The sequence below is a fragment of the Nelumbo nucifera genome, chromosome 3 (genome assembly GCF_055504915.1).
Source record: "Nelumbo nucifera cultivar China Antique chromosome 3, China Antique-T2T, whole genome shotgun sequence".
Taxonomy (NCBI): Eukaryota; Viridiplantae; Streptophyta; class Magnoliopsida; order Proteales; family Nelumbonaceae; genus Nelumbo; species Nelumbo nucifera.
Window position 1 is genome coordinate 33,313,064 of NC_142651.1, and position 19,743 is coordinate 33,332,806.

The 19,743-nt window shown below is 38.6% G+C and overlaps 2 protein-coding genes and 1 pseudogene across 2 annotated transcripts; 1 reads left to right on the forward strand and 2 right to left on the reverse strand.

Annotated features, from left to right (window-relative positions):
* Nucleotides 1-2,139: 2,139 nt before the first annotated feature.
* LOC104592099 (GEM-like protein 1) lies at nucleotides 2,140-6,792 on the forward strand. The gene is made up of 6 exons (XM_088901981.1): nucleotides 2,140-2,298; nucleotides 2,873-3,255; nucleotides 3,359-3,460; nucleotides 4,263-4,537; nucleotides 6,395-6,612; nucleotides 6,728-6,792. Exons 2-5 carry the CDS (start codon nucleotides 2,931-2,933, stop codon nucleotides 6,596-6,598), a joined length of 906 nt encoding a protein of 301 aa, XP_088758107.1. The 5' UTR covers nucleotides 2,140-2,298; nucleotides 2,873-2,930; the 3' UTR covers nucleotides 6,599-6,612; nucleotides 6,728-6,792.
* On the reverse strand, nucleotides 6,728-10,265 carry LOC148801105 (receptor-like protein EIX2; annotated as a pseudogene).
* A 6,095-nt stretch (nucleotides 10,266-16,360) lies between these two features.
* Nucleotides 16,361-19,713, reverse strand: LOC104594930 (receptor-like protein EIX1). Its single transcript, XM_010255487.3, has one exon. It carries the CDS (start codon nucleotides 19,260-19,262, stop codon nucleotides 16,551-16,553), a length of 2,712 nt encoding a protein of 903 aa, XP_010253789.1. The 5' UTR covers nucleotides 19,263-19,713; the 3' UTR covers nucleotides 16,361-16,550.
* Between the last annotated feature and the right edge of the window lie 30 nt (nucleotides 19,714-19,743).

Sequence of the window (19,743 nt, forward strand, 5' to 3'; positions counted from 1 at the left end):
TTCAAGTATATGGCATCATCATCATGTAGGGCTTATTCCAATTATGTGGGGTAAGCCACATGAATCCTACTTTCACCATTCTTGTTCTGTTTAATTAGTGTCATATCGACTCTTAAAATATAAATTATTAAATCACTTCTTATTACTTCAATCCATGTCTTTTGTGTCTACCCTTAGCTTTTCTAGTTCCTTAAATTTGCAATTGATTACTTTTTCTTACATGTATTAAACCATCTTAATTTATTTTCTCTTATTTTATCACCTATTGTAACTGCTATCAAGTTCTTTTGAATGACTTCATTTTCAATATTTTCCTTTTTGTTTTCTTTTCATTCATCTATTTTAGTATACACATTTCTACCATACGATTTTTTGGTATATTCTTTTTCATGCTCAATACTTTGTTTCACATAACATCATTGATCTTACAACTTTTTATAGAATTTTCCCTTAAACTTTAGTTTATTCACCTATCATATGAGACTCCGCATATGTATCCATTCATTTTCCCTTGATTTGATTCATTCTATTGGGGTGCAATCTAAAGGTGTTCACATTAAATGTCAAATCGGTCAATTGGCTCGACCCAACTTGAGTTGATCAGTTTTTTCAAAACCACCGGTCGGTTCCAATTTGTTTGAGAAAATAAACCAACAACTCAATTTGGTTTTTGGTTTTTATACATGAAAATCGAAACCAAACTGACCCTATATGTTTTAAGTAATTACTAAGTAGTCCCTACTCAGCCATACTCCCTATCATAGTTAACTTTAAATTTAAGTAAAGTTATTTATTACCTTTTTGGGTTTAGTAAACATTGATGTGAAGGAGTCTTGGAAATTGAAACGGACATACATATTGGATTGTTGGAGTTTTCACTCTTCAATTTTGGAAAGAGAAAAAAGATATGTTAAATAAAATTATTTATTATCTTTATTAGTTTATTTATTACTTTTTTGGGTTTAGTAAGCATTGATGTCAAGGACTCTTGAAAATTGGAATGGAGAGACAACTATTGAGTCTTCACTCTTTAGTTTTGAAAAAAAAAACGAGAGGTTAAATAAATCGACTAAACCGATAAACCAACCCAAACTGACCCTTTATGTTTGGGTTGGTTTTGCTTCAAGGTCAATTGATTTTGATTTAGTCAATAAATATATCGACTAAGTCAGGTCCGTTGAAGAAAATGACTCAGCCCGACCCAATCCAACCCATAAGCACCCCTAATGATATCTTTCTCAATCTCTTGCTTGTTATGAATTCGGAAATGGAATTAGAATTATTAAGATGATAATAATAATTTACATTGAATTATCTATTGCTATCCAATTCCCAAGGGTCCATTTGATTTACATTTGGAATCGGAATGATATTCACATTTGGTCCAAATGAATTGGAATCAAAATCAAATGGAATATATTCTTATTCTTAAGGGAGGGGGAGGGAATGGCCATTCTCTCAAGTGGGGGAATGATATTCCATCAGAGAATAAGATTTTGATTGCCAATCAAATAATTGAATTCCAATTCCGATTCTAGACCCATATTTCCATAAACCAAATGGACATTAAACGTGGCCCAGATAAATCATGATTCTCAAACAATTATTTACCTAGAGTCGAATCATTCGGCCAAGAAATTGTCTACGCAATTGATTATGTTGATTTAGTTAGCAATTCATTGATCCAGGCGATGAACCTGTTGACCTGTTCGACCTAGGTAATGGTTTGTTTGTGCCAATTTCTTTATTTTAAATTAGAACGGATCATCCATTTGAGCCGGATAATTGAATTGCTGAGCCCAGTAACCAGTGGCCAAAGCAGTTCGGGTTCTGGGTCGATTTTAAAACATTGTTTTAAGTTGAGCCGAATCGAATTCGAATTCAGATAGTGAGGCCGAGATCGGCTTAAATCAGTGCAAATTCCGTTCAAATACTGTTCAAATTGCAACATCTCTGCACTTCTTCACTTTATTTCATGAGAGAATAATCGGCTTAAGTCAGTGCAAACTCATTTGCCGCCCTCGAAATCTAGAATTATCAACCCGACACGTCGGCGCGTCACAACGTGTCAACGTCTTTCTTTTACGCGTCAGAATAATTTTATTTTCTCGGGGTTTTCGTAACGTTGTATTTAGGCTTGCCTCACTCGTTTGGCCTGGCCAGGAGACACGCCACACGCCTTCTGGGAAGATGAAGATATAACTGCCAACCGGCCCTCCGTGGAGTGCTTACAGTTGCTACACCGACCAAAAGTTCTCCTTTCGAACGACGGTTCTCTCTTTGCAGCTTCACCAAGATGTAAATATCTTCATCTCTCTCTAATTTGAGTTTAATTCAATTGGGTTCTCTCGTGTTTTTTCTTTAATTTGAGTTTAAATCCACTCTCATAAACTTGTGCACTTGTTTGAGTTTTTCTCTATCTCTGTGCTGATTACTGATTGGTCTCATGCTGTGTTCGACATTGAAATCTAGGGTTTGATTATCTTTATTTCTCATCCGGTTCAAGGGTATTATTCTACTAGGTGATATCTGTGATGGGTTCTGCTTGTTTTCCTTCTTAGAATTTCATTCTCACCGTTTTTTGCTGGACAGATCCTACGAGAGATCATTTGGGTGTTTGGAGATTTTTCCTAGATGAACTTAGATCACTATTGGGTTTGTTTGATGCATTTAAAAGTTCATGTTTCTGAAAGGACATTGCTGGTTTAAGCAAAATTTTATGCTTAGCTTGCAGAATAAAAGAAAAACCTTTTGTGATCACTGATAGAAAAAGGAAAAAGGAAAAAAATCTTATGATTTTTATTCTAGAAGATATTCTATTAAGACGCGATCTTGATAAGTTGGTAAAGTTTTAGAATTTTTCCTCCCACAGATAAAAAATTCGAACAAACAACTGAACCCTTATAGCAGATTGCAAGAGAATCGATTCCATGGACCCTCACTATCACAACGAGACTAACCAGAACACGAAGGGGAAAGGAGGCACATCAAACTCGAATCATGAAGGCGATGGAAGGTGGGGTACTTGGGTCATGGGCAACCCCGTTCCACCCCAAGCCCATCCTGTCAACCAACAGGCTGCCACTTGGGTTGCTGGTGAAGCAACTCCTTCTTCTGATCCTGCTACTCTAAACGCTAATTACATGAAATATTCTGTCCCTCCTGCCACAACTAGCACAGTCAATAGCAGTGGCTACCCTCAGGTCAACAATCCATATGTCCAGACAGCCCCTGTTCCTGAATCCTCTGGAAAGAGTAAGTTGTCAATTGGTCGGAATTGTTTTCTGTCTTAATGAATCAATGGTTTTATAACTCTTCTTGGTACTTTTTGTCTTTGTTATTCACGTATTTGTTTCAGGCCCTATGGAGATGATCCTCAACGTGTTGAATCGGTGGGGTAAAAAGTTTGAAGATTGCACCAGAAAAGCAGAAGGTTATGCTGAAAATGTTTGGCACCATCGTAAGTTTCTCATCAACTTCACATCTCCTTATATATTACCATGTTCATTCCTTCAGTTGTCTTACTCTCTTTTGCAGCCTCATATCTCTATTTGTTTGGCTCTTTTGATGTTGTTTGATAATCATGCTGAATAATTTAATTTGCAAAGCAATACAATTTTTCTTTTTTGATTGGTATTCACCAGCGCACCCACTATTCAAATTACGCCTATTACAAATAGCTTTCATTTGTGACCCCTAACCCCGTCCAAACCAAAATCAAATTTGGACGGATTGGACGGACCAACAAAGGCATATTGAATTGGACCAGTCCAGACTTAATGGTCCTAACTCCATAGTATATACTGGATTGGATTGGACCTGGTCCATCCCGAATGAATTTATATCGGATTGGGTTGGGTTGAGCCAATATCTGGTCCATTGATAGAAGATAAGAACATAGGTGTCAATAGATCTAAATTAAAACAAATTTGAACAATTAGATGGTCCAGACATTGAATTGGACCGGTCCAAAATGTTCATCGGATTGGATTGGACCTTGTCCATTTGTAATGGGCTCACATTGGACTGGATCAATTGGACCAAATCCAGTCCAATTGACACCTACTTTCTCCTTGTTTTGGAAGTGAATCAGCTATACAATTAGCTGATCCAGGTATCCAATCCACTCAGACATCCTGATTCCATAAAGAACTACTAGTATCTCATATCCGTCCTCTGGTTCTGTAACTTATTTTCACCTACTGATATGGTTTAACCTACCTCAAGGAAATTCTAATTGATGATGATGCCTTGTTTGACAGTTAAAACCAGCCCTAGTCTCACTGATGCAGCGATGGCACGACTTTCTCAAGGAACAAAGGTTCTTACAGAAGGGGGACATGAAAAGGTTTTTCAACAGACTTTTGGAATATGGCCAGATGAAAAGCTCGTTAAAGCATATGCTTGTTATCTATCAACTTCCTCGGGGCCTGTGATTGGAACACTTTATATATCCACAAAAAGGGTGGCCTTTTGCAGTGATAATCCTCTTTTCCGTTATCCTGCTCCAGGACAGCAGGAGTGGATATATTACAAGGTATTCTTTTTTGTTATGAAATTATTATCTCTTTCTCTTTCTTTTATTTTTGTAAACTATGAAATTGTGATCTCTTTATTTTAGAGTGTTTCTATTCTTTTTTTTCATTAGGAGAGTTTTTTTTTGGATCAGTAACAAACAGAGATTTTGTTAATTATAAATGTAGAATGATAATTGTAGGCTACCATCTGCTACCAATTTTGTTGTACCACTGTTTGTATTACAAATCATTCCCCTGGGGGATGGTCCCCAAGAATTATTAAGAGAAAATTCATAATCAACCATATATCTTAACCTTAAAAGTTAAAACCTATTCTATTTCTGCCACGTGGAAAGAAGATGTGGCCAATATGAATCGTCTGTTTGATTGGAGCTCTTGGAATATCTTGTGTTTAATCTCCTATATTATGTCCACTCTATGGTCTATATTTTATTGGTGTTTTCCCCATGTAATATTTTTCTAAAAAAGTTCCATTTTTCAATTCAAAAGCTGCGCATAAAATGGCTTATTTTGGGTTATTCGATTAGTGTTTTAAACTGCAAATTCTCCCATGGCTATAGTGTGAGGACGCAGCTTGATCAACATTACTATCACCGCCACCACCACCATCAGTGGTACTACTAAACTTGGTACCTATGATACCTGGGTACCTGTACAAAGGTGCCATATTGTGTTGGATACTGTTGATGCAATGCCTGTTTTTCATCAATGACACGTTCATCAACAAAATCCATCTTTGGCATCATGTATTTGTGTTGAACAATGAACTTGGTGCAGATATCAGTAACTAACAAAGAAGAAAGAAAGAACATGGTGAATTTGGGAACTCCATTTGGGATTGGTTTTCCTTTTGTTTGGTTGCAGATGGATTCCCCCTGATAATCTGGAAGACTTTTTTAGCGCTCACATTTTCAGGTGCTCTAAAAGAAGAGGCGGGATTATGGGGAGATGCACTAGAGCCGCATTGGCTTGGACAATTTGGGAAGAAAGAGACCTAAGAAAAGTTACAACCTTAAGGGTGGAAATAGTAAGAAGTGATTTAAGTGCCCATAATTTGATGTTGGATATGGCACCGAACAGAATGAAATGGTGAAACAGGATTAATGTAACCAACCCCATATCAATAGAACTAGATTTGAACTTGTGCTGACGATAGCAATTTCATTAGAATGGTTTTTGGAGGCTTGTACAAACTTAAAGAAGGTTTTTGGCTCGGACAAAATTTTATTAGGACAGGTAGGGACAATAAAAACCAATTAATGAATAGATTTTGTTTTTCTTGATGAGGCAATTGTTATATAGTTATGCCCACAACATTCTAGGGAATTATGTGATGAGTGGACCTTGGTGTGGGAGTTAATGAACCAAATTCTTCAACATGGGTTGGATCGTGTTAGCTTCAAGACATTTTCAAGTTTTGATTCTCTAGACTTGCAGTGTGTTTTGGCTCTTAAGCTCCCAAAAGACAGGAAATTAGAATCACTATCCTCCTGATTAACAGATTTTAGGATTTGGCGTTTGGTTTGGATGAAAGTGGACAATAAATAAAGCAAGGACTTTATTTTGTTTGTACTGGTACAGTGATCTGCATGATAATGGAGGGGAGAATTTAAGCACATGGTTTGGTTGACTGTGTAATGACTGAGTTTTGGTCGCTGAGAAGATTATGAGGTGTAGTAGTACCTCACTACCTCAGCTTTAATTTAAAATGTTTGGTGATAGGGACTTTCATATGCTGCCAATGCAGAGGCAGCCTATTATTTTGAACAGATAAATTTACTTGCTTTAATAGTTTAAGTTCTTATTAGTTTTGGATTCTAAAATTTACACTTATCTTGACATTCGTGATAATGCAGGTTGTAGTGCAGCTTGATCAGTTGGCAGCAGTGAATCCTTCTTCAAACAGATTGAACCCGTCTGAGAAGTACATTGAAATTCTGACTTTAGATGGCCATGAGTTTTGGTTCATGGGTTTTGTATCGTACGACAGAGCGCTCAAGAATCTGACGGAAGTCTTACAGCATTATGGTTCTCATTCCCGTGCGCATCCTCAGAACTAGAAATTTCTTTGTCTGTGAGTGCTTTTTGTTAGGAGTGTGTGTGAGTTCATATGTATGTGAAACCAAAAAAACCAGACTTGTTTTGTATTGATTTACAGAGTTGGTTGACACTTTGGAGTTATGTTGCAGCAAATTCCGAACGCATCACAGATTTTGCCAATTCCACTGAGATGTGGGAGAACAGTTTGTGGGTATAGCCAAGCTCCATTCAAACACCAAAGTACATTAAAATCACAAAGGTGCAAATTGGCTGGTTGGTAAGATCTCTGGCAACTTACCCTATAAAATTAAGCCTAGGAAAGACCCAAAATCATCTTCTCAAATGAGTAAGGCATCAGCTACACAACTGCGTTTTTTCAACTTGTCCTACAGTAGAACAAATCAAGGTCAGGTTATTAGGGTCTCTTCTTCCACCCCCTCTTCTTTCTCTCCCTCTTCCTCCCCTCTGTTGTCGCCACAATTGCTAATACCATAGATCCTGTTCTTCCTCCCCTTTCCTTCTTTCTTTTCATCTCTTTCTCTCCTTCACAACCTCTACCAGTCGTCGAACATAGCTTGGAATCCACCCTCCTTCCAAATCTTTGCCATTGCCATTATGAATATTGAATAGGGACAAAACTAGACATTTTGGCCGATTCCAATTCCGACTTCCAATTGAACCAAATAGCAATAATCAGAATCTGATTCCGATTCTTGTCTGAACCAAACAAACATTGGGAATAGGTGATTCTTATTCCAATTGTGATTCTGATCCTGATGTTGAATCAAATGGATCCAAAGTATTTAAAGTAAGTGTAAGTGGTTTTAGAAAAGACTTCCAAAAACACTAATTAGCATTTAAAAACAAACATTTATTTCCCAAACATACCTTATCCGTACAAAGGACATACATCGAAGGATAAATACAACACTATTGTTTACAAACATAGATTTGCTTCATGCGTTTGTACTCTAGAATCAAGAATCAAGATTCTAATTACATTTTAACTAGTGACATAACCAATATAGTAAATTGACTTCTGATTTGATGCCATAGCACTAAAGTTGCTGAAACACCCTGGTATGGTTCCTGATCAATTGTTATCTGCAAGGTCCAGTATTTGAAGATCAATGAGATGACAAAGTTCTGGAGGATACTTCCACTGAACTTATTGGAACGTAGACCTAGAACAATTAGACGTTCTAGGTTTAGTCCCACCCAAATGGGTATTCTTCCAGATAATTCATTCCCACTGATGTCAATGGTTGTCAACTCAGTATAAATTCTCAAAGAGGAGGGTAACTCTCCAGTAAGACTATTATTGCGTAAGTGCAGAGGTTGGAGCCCAATTAGAGAACCAAGGGAGATTGGGAGGTTCCCAGTCAGTTTATTGCTCACTAACTTTATAACTCTCGGTGATGGCCAATTCATCCAACAATCAGGAATGTTCCCTGATAGAAGATTGTTTGAGAGGTCAAGAAACTACAGGATATTAGGTTCAGTATACATTTGTCAGAGGACATGGGAAATGGATCCTGAAAATAAGTTGTTGGAGAGGTGTATTCAACTATGTTCCAAGAAAAAACGGGGTATTGGGCCGCTGAAACGATTGTAACCCAGATTGATTATTACAGCATCGGCACCAAGTTTCAATGGTTTTGGAAACTGACCCTGGATTTGGTTATGGGAGAGACCTAAAAGAAACAGTTGGGAGGATAATTTCCATAGCCAGTCAGGAATGGTATCTGAAATTCCTGTGTTGGACAAGTTCAGACTAATAAAATTCTTCTGTGTTTGAAGCCACGAAGCCACGAAGGGAATTTAAGTCCCATTCCTATGTAGTCGAGTTGAAAAAAATGAAAAGGCGGTACCCAGCTGGTGCTCACATTCAAAACCAATGAGTTCGAAGGTGCTTTCAATACTTTCAGCCTCGTAAGGTTGGCATAGTGCAGCTCTGAGAGAACACCATGGAAGGAATTATCCGAGATGCCCAGAAGTTCTAGTTTCCAAAGACACGTCCAATGCTTTCTGGAATCGTGCCATTCAATTGATTCCATTCCAGACGTAGTGACACCAGACTGTCCTTGATGCATTGAGATGAGTTCCCAGAAATCTGGATACTTCGCCACTGAATATCTGTTGTTTGGCAAGAATAAAATTTCCAAGTTGCAGAGATGTCCCACTCCCACAGATTTTGGAATTTCTTTTTCAAGGCCATTGTAATGCAGGTACAACTCATGCAGTGAAGTGAGGTTAGCAATGGAATATGAAACTGTGCCGCGAAAGCTATTAAAGCTAAGATCAAGGTACGTGAGACTGTGAAGACTATAGAGCCAATCTGGTAAAGTAGAATTAAAATAGTCGTTCCAAGAAAGATCAAGGACAGAAAGAGAAGTAAAATTTGCAGAAGGGAGACCATCAAGAGGGGGAAGTTCAGCAAGTTCACAGGAGGACAAGTGAATATCAGATAAATGATGAAGCATATTTATTGCTTGAAAGTTGAAACCAATCGTATACCTTACGTACTGAGGTTCACTGCACTCAGTCTAGGTAGCGAAGAACTAAAAGACCAGAAACCCATTGAAGATTCTTGACTTCTAATGCATTACAACTTCTAATTAAGATCGAGATAACGCAAGCTAGACAGATTCCCAAGCTGAAGCGGAACCATGCCAGCAAAGCCCGAATAAGACAGGTTGAGGTATTCCAAGTAATGGAGTTAACCAAGGAATTCTGGGATCTGACTGCCTCCTAAGTCATTAAAGCTTAGGTCCAATCCAAATACTTTCAAACGTTTCAGCTCTAGCAAATGAGGATTTATCTCATATGGGTTGGGGCTTCCAAGTTTGAGCTGACTTACGTGCCCAGTTGTGTTGTCACAGCGAACTCCTTCCCATTTACAGCAGTCTTGTTTGCTGTGTGGATCCCAAGGAGAAAGTCAATTTTTTGGGTCTTTTAGGCTATGTTTGGTTTGAAGGAAAAAATAGGGAAAAGAAGGAAAAAATATGAAAATCTATAAAAGATTTGTAAAGATTTTCCTGCCTTTCCTTTCTTTTCCCTATTATTTCCTTCAAACCAAACACGGCTAGACTTCGTTTAAAGCTGACAAAGGCGTGTCTCCCTGTTGGATTGTCTCTCCATTAGTGTGCAGCATTCAATGTAAAGATTAATTCTTTCTGGGATGGGTCGATGGGCACTAAAATTTAAGTATGATGTACGTGCCGTGCCTATCATTGTTTATAAATGAGACAAAGCAGAGTTGGTTCAAATTTATCTGCTTGGAGGATAGTGGAGAGTGATGGCGATTGAGGCCATCCCAAAACACCCAGCAGTATCTACGGCAAACCAATGTTTTAAAAATCAAGCCTGAGGTCGAATTGATTTTGCCTCCATGTCGTGGGTTATTGGGTTGAATGGGTCAAACGGTACTATATCACATATGTAATATATAGATATACATAAATATGTATTTTATCAATAAAATAATATATAATAATTTTTGCATGTAATATATACACATATACACCTACAATTATTTTCTCCTAATCTCTCTCTTTAAAATGGAGTTAAGACTTGGTCCTCACATAACCGTACTCACAGTCTATTGAAACTGTGTATTGGAAATATCTTTCCATGAATTAAATCTGTAAAGACCAAATCAATTCTTGATAGAATGGTGGTTGTCATGTGTCTTAGGCAGTGTTTGATAGCGTGGATTTCTTGTCGATCAATTGGTTTTAAAATACATTTATACCATTCAAATGTTTGTTTCACAGTGTAATTAATGCATTTTGAACCACATTGTACTGTTGATCAAAAGTGAAAATATCATAAAATAGCATCAATCCTTTTAGGCTTAATTTGGGAAGCACTGTACATAATATTTGTATTTGTACTACTCCCCCCAAACTGAGCCTTATTTATTTTCTTGTGGATTCAACCATGAAACTAATGTGGTGAATGATATACCCTTATGACCATTGAGTGATAATTGATCTCTTGTTCTTCTTCTTGCAGCTAGCTAGCACTGAATTTATCAGAGGGGCTTCAAACTCAACACTTAAGGCACGCTCAAGAGCAACCTCCAGATCACCAGCAAAGATAGGGAAATTTAAGAAGATGAATAGAGGTTCTTGAGAGCTCGGGAGCCCAATCCGTAGCTCATACGAAGAAGAGATGTAGAGATATAAGGATACTCTAAGTGGACTCCATTAATTAAGCAGTTTTCATCGCCCTTAATTTACTTGGCCTTGGCCTTGGCCTTGATCTTGGGCTAATTCATGATGGGATTGAGCTGAAACACTTTGGTTAACACTCCCCCATAAGTTGGAGAGGGGCGCTTGAACTCCCAAGTTGAACTGAATATTGTTGAAGACATCCCTTCGGAGGGGTTTAATAAAAACATTAGATGGTTGAGACAGTGTTTTCGAATAATGGTTAACCCAAATGGTTGGATCATTTGGCATGGGAATCATTTAGGCAACTGGTTCTGTTTCACCCTTAATCCATTCTTTGGTCAAAACAACCATTGACTTGGTCATGACCTGCTAATTAATCTAGACAGTCGAATGTCAATTCATTCAACCCAAACAAATGTGCTTGGCACAAGAATGGAAATTAAGCTAGATAGGATTAATGAAATTTTGCAAAGCACTCGTTCATATTGTCACAAAACATCTGAGGCAAAGATGGTAGAGAGATAGCAATTTCTTGAAGAAAAATAATCAAGTGAGTTAAGCTATTGTGGAGGCCATTAATTGATACTTAACGTAGATTGTTCATTGGTCAGGTCGGGCTTTGCCTATGTATCAATAGAATACATTTAGTCCCAAGCCCAAGCCTAGCCCAACCATCGAGCCTAGGTCTTGAGCCCGAGCCTGGCCCTCATATAAAGATTGAAGCCCTAGCCCGACCATCGGGCCTAGGGCTTGAGCCCGAGCCCGAGCCTAAGTCCAAGCCCGACTAGAAATTTGAAAACAATTTTTTTTTCTTTTTTATTCAATAAAGGTGTTTTATTTATATTAAAATCCCTCAAAACTCAAAAATAATAAAAGATTTCACTATTACTTGAAAAAAGAAAAGAGAAACAAAGAACAAATATTGTATATACATTTTTTATTAAATAAAATATATTTTTATTATATAATATATACATTATCAAGTCAGGCTTGAGCTCGGACTGGAATTTTTTAAGAAAACCCGAGTTCAGCTTGAAAAAAAGGTCAGGCCTGGTATTTTAGGCCCACAAGTTCGATACTGGTCTCTAATGAATTGGCTTCAGTACTGGTCTCTAATGAATCATGGAGACATGGACGGCATTTGCATATGTTGATATCCTTGATTAATATATGGGGGTTAGCCCATCCCTCATCCCCTTAACCCTCTCAGCCCTAATGGAAGCAGGATTTGATCCGGCCATGTACAAGAAGTCAAAGTTCCTATCAACTAAGCGAAGTTACCATAGTTGGTGTAATGGCTTCTTAATTGCTATAGGACTAGCCGATCAAGTAGGAATGGGCGGTACATCTTGGCAAATCCTTTCTCTTGTATTTGAAATATTGTAGTAGATATTATAGATTTGTGCTAAATTTTGATTACGGTTTTATTGCATTTTACATTCATTGTTGGAGGGAAATTCAAATTTTCAAGAATGTCTCTCCTCCCTCTTGTTTTTGTCTTTTCCTCTTTCCACTCTTGAGTGCATGGGAAGACTCTTTGTCCCACATTGTTTGGGAAAGGAGTGGAAATTGAGTATATTTGTAGCTTTGCTCTCTCTATGGGTAGGGACTATGGATAGGGACCCATAGGAGGAGAGGACTATAGATATTCCATGCATGTGAGGGGTTGGGGGTGCTTTTCACACGTGCGCGCCGAGCCGAGTCGGGCCGGGTCGTGTGCGTGCGCGCAAAGCACCGAATCTTTTTGTTTAACTGAATTAAAGCTTCTCAATTTAAATCGTGTCTCTTCATTTCAAATTTAATTTTTTAAATAAAAATGTTTTCTTTTCTCGTGTCTCTTTATTTCAAATTTAATTTTTTAAATAAAAATGTTTTCTTTTCTCGTGTCTCTTCTTCTTCCTTGTGCCTCTTCGAACAGGTGCAATATTCTGAAAAGGCTCTTGTTTGAAAGGACACATCTGTGTCCATTTGGGTCTGAGAGCACTCTATAAGAAGAGTGCTGATCGACCTAGTCAACACACAACAGTTTCGATTTTCTTATTCTCTGTTCTGTTTGAGAAATCTAAGCATCATCTTTTCTGTGGTTTGCGAAGGTTTGATAAGCGAGTGCACACCTACTAGAAGCCTGTGGGCTGTTTTATTTTGGCAACCGATTTTCGATCACCTGGCTACATCGTAGGGGCAAATGCGGTTTTAAGGAGAGTGACCAAGTGGCACGACTCAGCCCTCCTTCTTCCTGCAATTCCTGGTTTTGAGATTCTACAACTTCACATCACTGCAACTTCGGTTTGGAAAACAATTACTGGTAAGTTCCATTCTGACTCTTTACTATTTTTACAACATTCATATATTAGATAATTATATTACTTTGCTTTAGCTTTTGTTTTTGGGTGGCACCATTGTCGTGCCACTAGGAAGGATATTTTTCTTTTTTCTTAAAGGAAGGATATGAGATAATAACTTAATTAGCAAAGAACAAGATTTTAGAGTAGGCCAAACACCACTTAGTTGATGGCTAGCCATTTTAAGTAGAAGTCCCCTCACTGTGGACTTTGCTTCAATATATAAACTTGTAGGAGAACCATAAGTGTGCAGGGGTTTTAATTTCTGAAGAGAGTTTAGAGATGGGGAATATAAATTTTATGGAGGAAAAGTTGATTTGGATGGGATAGAGAAAACGATAGAAGGGAAGAAAATTTTGAAAGAAAAACTTTGAGGGGAAAGAAAAAAAATAAGGGTTTTAGGAAATAAAACCATGGATTATGGTGATTTGTCATGTCGTGTAAAAAGATAAAGATAAACAAAACTAGGAAGAAAAAGGGGAAGAAACATATAACCAATTAGAGGTGTAAAACGGCTAAGTCAGGTCAGCACAACCCACGGGTGGCCTGTGCAAAGTGCGGGCTGTCCCGCCCTCCCCTAGGATAACTTGGGATGTCGGCTCGGCATGGCCCATGGCACAAATCCGTGCCGTGCCGTGGGCCGGTCCGGTTTGTGGGCCAGGCCTTGGGCTAGGCCAGGCTGTGGACTGGGCCAAATCTATTTATTTAAAAAAATGAAAAAAACTTAAAATTTTAATTTTATATGAATTTTGATGTACACAGTTGCTTATATATGCAATAATTAAATAAATTAGTATAATTAAATTGAAAATAATTGTTTATTTTATTAATATATTATATACTATATGTTATTATATAATATATTATATTATATATAAATAATATATTGGCCGTGCTAAGCCGGGCCATGGGCTAGGCCGTGCCGTGCCAGCCAGGCTTGCGGACTTAAAACCCCAAGCCTAGCATGGCCCACACGATCGTATTAGGCTTGGCACGGCCCATAGACCGATCCAAATTCATGTCGGGCCATAGGCGGCACGACCTCATTTACACCTCTATACCCAATCTGAGATGGTTACTCGGCATCCCTCCAAATATGAGTCATGGGATCAAACCTGCAACGAGAGGCTCTCCTAGGTAAGGTCAATTGACCTTGTAATTCTATAAGGGCTGGGCTTTGATTTTCGGTCATCGGTCTAGGTCTGCACTTAAAACAGGGTTGCCCTAGCCTAGCCCTTACTCCTTAGGTAACCCAAGCTCAGTACATATTTTCTCATACATGTATATTTTTCATACATACATACATACATACATACATACATACATACATACATACATACATACATACATACATACATACATACATACATACATACATACACACATACATATATGTTAAATTTCAAAATGAGCTTATTGACAAACCTGAACCCCACTTGAGGCGGAACCCAATCCAAGTGCATCAACTTTCACTATGGCCTAGGCTTGGTTAGACATATTGAAATTGACCTTGTGCTCAGGCCCAAGGCCCAATTCTTAGGGTCAGGCTTGGGTTAACCTTAAATTTGGCCCAACTCACAGATTTGCACTCCCTTATATGTATAATATCAAAAACTAGGGCTGTTCACGGGTCTGGTTGGGTTGGTTTACTAAGATTTTTCAACCGATTTGACCTGGTCAGGTTACTTGAAATTGAAACCGAAACTGACCCTGTGTTAAGCAAAACCGACTTGGTCGGTTTGAGTCGGGTTGGGTCGGTTTCGGCTCTAAGTTCAACCATGGTAATAAATTGGTAGATTGGAGAAAAAAGACTGAAATTTGATGTGAAAAAGGACACCTAATTCTATTAGAGAAAGAAGACTAAAATTGGTAGAGGGCAGACCAAGTTAGAATAGAAGTTATCAAGAAAATAGAAAGTCAAATTGTATTAGAGAAAGAAGACTGAAATTTGTATATTTCAAGAAACCTTCTAATATAAGTAAAAAAGGACATCTAATTCTAATTGTAATCAGTTGCCTATTTGGTGTAAAAGACCATAAAAACTAGGATCCTTTGATTATTTTCTTTTAACTTTTCCAAAAAAATTCCTTGTCTAGTTGTCTTACAATACTTGCCATTAATGTCATTCCTAACTAGAAAACTAGAAATTAAGTTAGGTTGTAAATAGGATAGAGACAACTTAGTTAAGTAGGAAGTAAGTAGGTTGTAAATACTAACTACTAAGTCGGTTTTCACATATGAAAACCAAAACTGACCCGAACCATCAGTTTATGATTTTTTACAACTCGAAACTGACCGGTGCTGAAGAAAACCCGGCCGATTCGGGTTGGGTCGGTCAGGGTTGGTCGGTTTGGTCGGGTTGGGTCTTCTTATGAACAACCCTAGTTAGTAGTTAGTTCCTATTTTAGTATTTACAACCTACTTATTTCCTACTTAACTAAGTTGTCTCTATCCTAGTTACAACCTAACTTAATTTCTAGTCTTCTAGTTAGGAATGACATTAATGGCAAGTATTGTAAGACAACTAGACAAAGAATTTTTTTGGAAAAGTTTAAAGAAAAGAATCAAATGATCCTAGTTTTTATGGTCTTTTACACCAAATAGGCAACCTATTACAATTAGAATTAGGTGTCATTTTTTACTTAGATTAGAAGGTTTCTTGAAATATACAAATTTCAGTCTTCTTTTTCTAATACAGTTTGAATTTCTATTTTCTTGATAACTTCTATTCTAACTTGGTCCGCCCCCTACCAATTTCAGTCTTCTTTCTCTAATAGAATTAGGTGTCCTTTTTTACATCAAATTTCAGTCTTCTTTCTCCAATCTACCAATTTATTACCATGATTGAACTTAGAGCTGAAACCGACCCAAACCGACTCAAACCGACCAGGTTGGTTTTGCTTAACATAGGGTCGGTTTCAGTTTCAATTTTAGGTAACCCGACTAGATCGGATCGGTTGAAAAAATCTTAGTAAACCGACCCAACCCAAACCATCGGTTTATGATTTTTTTACAACCCAAAATTGACCAGTGCTAAAGAAAACCCAACCAATTCGGGTTGGATCGGTTGGGTTGGTCGGTTTGGTCAGGTTGGGTCTTCTTATGAACAGCCCTATGTAAAACCCAAAAGAATACTCCTGAGAAAAAAAAATGAAAAGAACAGTGTACATCTACAAACTGGAAGCCTGGGCGAGGGCAGTGTAAAATCTCATCAGATTGAGTTCCAGACTTGCACTTCTAAATTAGCGTCCATTCACAAAGTAGAAATTCATTTCTCATACTCACAAGGTTTATCCTTAGTAAGGGACGACCACTCTCAAATACAAAGAAGAACATGCATTATATATTGCACCCCACCACTCAAAAAGAAAAACAAGAACTTGGAGCTAGGGTAACTGAAATCAGCAATAAAGATTCTTACAATAATCTCTTCATAAAAAAAGAACTTGGAGCTATCTGTATTGTCTTTTTGGTGGACCACAACAAAGCCTGACAAAGAACTTAAAGTAGGCAGACCTCCACGACTCATTAAGCAACATGATGCCAAAAACTCCACCTAAACCCAACAAGAACCCCAACGCCGCACTAACAACAAAACTCTCTTTAAATCCATCATCATCATCCACACTACCAGTTGGTGTTGTTGGGTTCTGCAATTGATTATTGCTCCCAGCACATTTCTCTGTGAGCGGAGGCCCACAAAGTTCTTGGTTTCCAAGAAAGCTGGTTGCATCAAAGCTTAGAGTCTGAGTGCTTGATGGAATTTTCCCTGACAATCTGTTATATGATAAGTTCAAGTGACTCAAAAACGTCAAATTCGATATGCTTTGAGGGATAGCACCTGAAAGTTGGTTTCTTGACAAATCCAGGGATTCAAGTAACCCCATGTCACCAATCTTCTTTGGGATCATTCCCACAAGGTGATTCATCGAAAGGTTCAGGGATCTTAACCCCAAGAGACTCGTCAAGTTTTCTGGGATCTGTCCAGATAAACTATTGTCTGAAAGGTCTATGCTTGTCACAAGGGTGAGAGTTTTACTATATTCAAGGCTCCTTCCTTTCATCACCACTGAGGCTGTATCCTGAAACTTCCGGAAGCTACTTTCGTAGCCAATGTGGTAAATTGACTTCTGGTCTGAGACCATGGCACTGAGATTGCTGAAACATTGGGGTATAGGTCCTGATAATTTGTTGTGTGCAAGGTCCATGATCTGAAGCTCAGCGAGATGACAAAGTTCTGAAGGTATACGTCCACTGAACTTGTTGGAGCGTAGGTCAAGAATCTTAAGTTGTTTTAGGCTTTGTCCCATCCATGATGGTATGCTCCCTGAGAACTCATTCTCACCGATGTCAAGAGTGAGCAAATTGGTGCAATTTTGCAGGGATGAAGGTAGCACTCCTGTGAAATTGTTGTTGCGCAAGTGCAATGACTGGAGCTGAGTTAGAGACCCCATAGAGATTGGGATGTTCCCACTTAGATTATTGCTCTCTAACTTCACAACGCTCAACATTGGCCAATTCGTCCAGCAATCAGGAATTTCTGCTGATATAAGATTGCTTGAGAGATCAAGATATGCCAAGTTATTTCTTTGACTCGTATTGTCACAGAAGAAGTGAGAAATAGACCCAGAAAACAAGTTTTCAGAAAGGTCCAGTTCGATTACATTAGAAGAGAGACGGGGTATTAAACCGGTGAAGCGATTGGAACCCAGATAAATTGCTGCATCATAGTTTTCTATGTTCTGTAATCCTGGGATTTGACCACTGATCTGGTTCAAAGAGAGATCTATCAGGCTGAAACTGGACGATAATTTCCAAAACCAACTGGGAATGTTATCTGAAATTCCTGTGTTGGACAAGTTTAAACTAAAGAAATCTTTCTGTGTTTGAAGCCATGAAGGGAATTGGGGCCCCAATTTCCAAGACCCTATTTCTAGGCCAGTGAGTTGAAAGGGAGGAACCCAGTTCCTGCTCACATTCAGAATCAATGAGTTTGAAGTTCCATACAATGTCTTTAATCTGGTTAGATTAGCAAAATGAACCTCAGAGATAATTCCCTGAAAAAAGTTATGAGAGATGGCTAAAAACTCTAGTTTGGAAAGTTGCCCAATACTTTTGGGAATGGTCCCATTCAATTGGTTCCACTCCAGACGCAGTTCTCTTAGACTATCAAAGATGCATTTTGATGGGTCTCCTAGAAATCCAGTACTGATGTCTCCAGTGAACCTGTTGTTTGACAGCCACAAAGTCTCCAGGTTGCAGAGCTTTCCTACTGTTCTTGGGATGCTGCCATGGAGGTCATTAAGGTCCAAGTAGACATGTCTGAGTGATCCAAGGTTACCAATGGCATTTGAAATTGTACCTTGAAAACTATTTATTCTAAGATCAAGGTATGTGAGACTGGTAAGATTGTACAGCCAATCTGGTATGGTGGAAGTGAAATTGTTCCAGAGAAGGTCAAGGACAGTAAGAGAAGTGAAATTGACATGGGAGAGAGGGGACAAATTAGTTAACCCGCAAGAGGATAAGTGCAATTCAGACAAATGAGGAAGCTTGTTAATTGCCTGTAACCAATCATCTACGTGACTGAGACTTACAGAAGTCATGTCCAGGTGTTGAAGAAGGGAGAGATGAGAAAGCCACTCAAGATTCTCAACGGTTAAGCGTACGGAATTTCCGAGGTCGAGGTAACGCAGACTGGACAGATTGCCAAGCTGAGGAGGCAGTGTGCCACCAAAACCAGACTGAGAGAGATTGAGGTAGTTCAAGTTTTGAAGCGAACGCAGAAATTCTGGGATCGGATTTCCTCCAAAATCGTTGCCACTAAGATCCAAATACCGCAAATGTTTCAGCTGTAGTAAATGGTGATTTATGTCACCTCCAATGGAGCTTTCATACGAGTTTCTGAGATTGAGCTGAACGACATGTCCCGTTCTGTTGTCACAGCCGATTCCTCTCCATCTACAGCAGTCTTCTTTGCTGGTGGAATCCCAAGATGAGAGAAAATTAGTTGGATCACTGAGACCTTGTTTGAGGTTGAGGAGAGCTTGTCTCTCTCTTGGGCTGCAAACCACGTCGGTAGCCCAGGAGCTTCGCTTGATATCTGCCAGAAAGGGAAACCAAAATAAGAGAAAAACTGCTGCCCCTGATGCTCTAATACCCATGTTGATCAGCTGTCGATCATGGAGAAGGGAAGGGAGGAAAGTTCGTATATGGGTTGAGAGAGTTCAGAAGCTCAGATACGATTTATATATTATTGGAGAACAAACTTCTAAGTTGATACACTTCACCATTACGATGCTTCTGGTCTATATCATATTAAAGACAGACCGATGTATCTGGTCTTGTTGGCAAGAGACCCCATCTCATACAGTTCATGGTTGATGTTGGGTATTATCATGGGCTAAACAGCCTCACAGCAATCAAATGCAGCTAATCTGGTCTCATTATAGATTGTACTGAATGTGTAATCAGGCTCACGCTACCAACTTGCAGGATTTAAGTCTCCAATAATTTGCAGCTCTGCCCTTCTTCATCTTCAACCAACTTTGTGGAGTTGTGGTTGGGACATTTAATTTGGGATCCAGTTAATGAGTACTTACGGAGAAAGAAGATTATTACTTCTGCCCCAAGTCCGACGAGTAG

Bases quoted from the DNA above. Each gene is read 5' to 3' on its own strand.
- LOC104594930 (XM_010255487.3), bottom strand. From the start codon at position 19,262: ATGGGTATTAGAGCATCAGGGGCAGCAGTTTTTCTCTTATTTTGGTTT.
- LOC104592099 (XM_088901981.1), top strand. From the start codon at position 2,931: ATGGACCCTCACTATCACAACGAGACTAACCAGAACACGAAGGGGAAA. The intron at 3,461-4,262 runs GTAAGTTTCTCA...CTTGTTTGACAG, and splicing joins TGAAAATGTTTGGCACCATC to TTAAAACCAGCCCTAGTCTC. The intron at 4,538-6,394 runs GTATTCTTTTTT...GTGATAATGCAG, and splicing joins AGGAGTGGATATATTACAAG to GTTGTAGTGCAGCTTGATCA.